Source organism: Emiliania huxleyi, assembly GCF_000372725.1.
Source record: "Emiliania huxleyi CCMP1516 chromosome Unknown EMIHUscaffold_152, whole genome shotgun sequence".
NCBI classification, from domain to species: domain Eukaryota; phylum Haptophyta; order Isochrysidales; family Noelaerhabdaceae; genus Emiliania; species Emiliania huxleyi.
In genome coordinates this window covers 302,687-306,273 of record NW_005201069.1, presented here as the reverse complement: position 1 = coordinate 306,273, position 3,587 = coordinate 302,687, and the positions used below count along the sequence as shown (strand labels likewise).

Here is a 3,587-nt window from a genome sequence, read left to right as displayed (position 1 = left end):
ACCGCGCCGTCTGAACCACAGCGTGTCCCGACTCGACTGCCGGCGTCCCAGTCCGGGGGTGTTTCTCTTCTTATCCGTTACCATGTAGAGCAACGCCGAGGGCGGGCCCTTTTCGGGCTTGGGCCGCCCTCTCGCCCGCACCTCTGCGGGGCTCGCACGTGGTAGCGGCGGTCTGCTCACGACAGTGAGTGGGCTCTTCACGCTATCCACTGCGCCGCGGCTACGCCGCGCCCTATCCAAGCCCAGGGCTTGGTTCGCCGATAACCGCATCTCGCTCTGCGCATCTCTGAGGCTACCCGCGCGCCGACTGCTACGCGCGCGGCGAGAGGCGCACCCCATCAGGGACAGGATTGAGGCCCCTGTACGAGCTCGGCAACGCCGCCGTCGTTGCCCTCCCGAGCCCTCAACACGGTGCTGCACAAAGCGCAACCCGTCCTGCGCACATACCGCAGGGAGGAGTTTTCACTCAACCATCCGAGTTTCTCCTTCCTGCAGGGCGAGAGACATCGGCCTCTCTACTTCCAGGAGAACATCTACGCCACACGCTATCCCGACGGTCCACAACCCACACTCTCGCTGCAGTCGATCCAGCCCTCGCACTCCCCACTGGAGATCTAGCGAGGCCCCCCAGGCTGGGACAGGATTGGAGCCCCTGTGCTGCGTCTGTGGTGATATGTGGGGACACTTTCTCCTCCCTATTCATTTCAGTCACTCGACTGCGTCGAGGGGGGGGACGTCTGAACCACAGCGTGTCCCGACTCGACTGCCGGCGTCCCAGTCCGGGGGTGTTTCTCTTCTTATCCGTTACCATGTAGAGCAACGCCGAGGGCGGGCCCTTTTCGGGCTTGGGCCGCCCTCTCGCCCGCACCTCTGCGGGGCTCGCACGCGCGCTGCGAGCCTGTCGTGTCCCTTGTCAGGAGCAGGAGAGCCCCACCTGTCCCCCTGATCGCCCTTCCAAAATCCTGCTCGTGCAGGTGGGGACCCTGTCCTCGTCCCATCCCTGGCGAGGTACTTCCAGCCTGCTGTGGGAACAGCTGACGCAGTCTCGCCGAGGCTCGCCCCAGCAGGCGTGACCTGCCTCAGCAGTGCCAGGTCGGCCTGACTCGGCGCTCGATTCAGCCTCCGAGGCCCGGCATCTGGCCAGTGGGTGCACTGGACAGACTCGTGGAGGTGGTGGCAAAAAGTCCGACGCGACGCGTCCACCCGACTGCGCGGCTTGACGGCTGTCGTGCTGCGGGCACGACAGCCGTCAAGCTCTTGCCGCCGTACCGGTCGGCTGGAGACGCGCGCGCGCGACTCCCAGGGCAGTCTTTGGCATGGCCTCGCCTGCCTGCGCACCCGTGCGTGCATGTCGCGCGCAAACATGGTCCTGCGCGTTGGCGCTGCCCACCATTGCGCCATTGCGCGCATGTGGACACGACCGTCGGTGACCACAGCAGCGTGTGCGTCTTGTGATGTACATGTATTTTAGCTCTAAAACTCGCCCGGCGAACACCGACTGCGAGAGAGGGATCGCACGCGCGCGGCGCGCCAGCAGCAGCCCGGGGGGAGGGCGCGCTCTCTCTCTGCCTCTGCGCAGAGCTCTGGGCAAGTGCGTGTGAGGCGCGCAGAGCGCGCGTCCGTTGCACGGTCCGACTAGGGCACCAATCGGCGCCGAACGCGCGCGCCAGAGCGGGTTGGGGTCGCTCGGTACATGCCCTGGCGCGTGCCAGGACGGCTGCCGAGGGCCTGCGGCAGGGGGCGAGAACGAGTGGAAACCACCAGAAACCACCGCGAGACCGGGCGGGATCTGCTCTGGGGTGACAGGGGATGGTTGGGTATGCGTGGCTACGGGTACTATTTGGTACTACTGGAGATCTGGGACCCTTCTCGGGCCCTCTCGAGCTCTGGCGCAGCGCTGTGCTGCAGGCTGTGCGAGTGGTGTGACGGCGCGCCTCTCGGTGGTTGGGCGTAGGTCGTGCCGTTGGAGGCCCGGAGCCGCGGCGGCGAGTCGCGCATATTCGTCGCCGGCGCGCGCGCCGGCTGTGAACAAACGTAGTCGAGAGGGGGACGCACGCACGCGCCCCTTGAACGAGGCTCGGCCGTCCCACAGACTTGACGAGGCGAGACTCGCCTCTCGGGTTGACTCGGCCAGACAAAAACCCCGAGAGGCGTGGGAGTACCTCGCCAGTCCCATCCCTCGTTTGGCGTGTCGGTTTTCTTTCTTTCTTTTTGCCGCGACTTGACAAGTGCCTGAGCGCCTGGCCGTTCTCACCTGGCTTCGTGCTCGCACGCCACTGCCGCTTTAGATGTTGGAGAGCCGGCCCAAGGCCGTGCTGGCCTTCCTTAGCATAATCAACCTCGTCAATTACTGCGACCGCGGCGTCATTCCCGGCGCGCCCATCCAGTTTGGCTCGTTTGTCTCCTGCACGCTCGGCGTGGCGGCGTCGCAGCAGTCCGTGTACGTCGGCTTGAGCGTCTCCGCTTTTGTCGTGTGCTATGCGATCGCGTCGCCCATCTGCGGGCAGCTGGTGCTCTCGCAGCCCGCCTTCCGCATCCTCGGCATCGGGCTCTCCATCTGGGTTGCCGCGCTCCTCCTCTCTGGCCTCGCCTACTTTGCGGGCGACGCGCCGGGCGCCTTCCTGCTCTTCCTCGCCGGCCGCGCTCTCTCCGGGGTGGGCGAGGCGATTCGAGCTTGCGGCTGCGAGCAGCGCCTCTTCACACTCTGCGCCGCGTGAACAGGTCGGCGAGGCGGCCTTCCAGTGCATCGTGCCGCCCTACGTGGAGGACTTTGCGCCCGCGGCCTACAAGGGCCTCTGCCTCGCTCTCTTCTACACGGCCATCCCGGTCGGCACTGCGATCGGGTGCGAGCCGGCCCGGCCCTCGCCGCCACTCACAGCCGCCTCCTCTCACCGCCGCCTCCACTCCGCCGCCACTGCCGCCGCCACGCCCCTCGCCCCACGCCCCACGCCCCTCGCACCTCGCACCTCGCACCTCGCACCTCGCGCCTCGCACCTCGCCCCCCCCGCCCCTGCGCAGGTACGAGTTCGGCGCCCTGCTCGCAGAGGGGCCGGGCTGGGGGTGGGCCTTCCTCCTCGAGGCGGCGGCGATGGCGCCCTTCGCAGCGCTCGCCTTTCGCCTCCCCCCCGCCTCGGCCCTCTCCGCGCGGCCGGCCGCCGCCGCCTCGCTGCTGGCCGCCGCGGCGCCGCTGCAGCAGCAGGAGGAGCCGCCGACCCCCTCCCCGCACGAGGCGGTGGCTGCTCTCTCCGCGCGGCCCGACGGCGCGGTCGGCGCCCCCGGCGGCAGCTGCGCCCCCGGCGGCCCGCGCGAGGCCGCGGTGACTCTCTGGGCGCAGCTCTCTCTCCTCCTCTCCTCGCCGTCGTACGTCTGCCTCGTGCTCGGGTACGCCGCCGAGACGGCGACCGTGATCGGCGCCCCGACGTGAGCCGCCCGCCCCCCCCCCCCTCGCCGCGCCCTCACCCTCCCGCCCGAGCGCGTCTGCCTAGGCATCTCGACGTACGGGCCCGTCTTCCTGCTCGGCTTCGGCTCCTTCCACTCGCAGGCGGCCTGCGCCCTCGCCTGCATCGCCAGTACTGCCAGTGCCATTC

At 68.8% G+C, this 3,587-nt stretch overlaps 1 protein-coding gene across 1 annotated transcript in view; it reads left to right on the top strand.

Annotated features, from left to right (window-relative positions):
• Positions 1-2,288: 2,288 nt before the first annotated feature.
• The window catches only part of EMIHUDRAFT_467679 (hypothetical protein), a gene marked incomplete at its 5' end in the record, with an annotated part of 2,629 nt that continues 1,330 nt past the window's right edge, over positions 2,289-3,587 (top strand). Inside the window, 3 exons of the mRNA XM_005786347.1 lie at positions 2,289-2,654; positions 2,722-2,843; positions 3,019-3,420. Of these exons, the coding sequence (XP_005786404.1) occupies positions 2,289-2,654; positions 2,722-2,843; positions 3,019-3,420 (890 nt within the window). The remainder of the gene's footprint in view (positions 2,655-2,721; positions 2,844-3,018; positions 3,421-3,587) is intronic.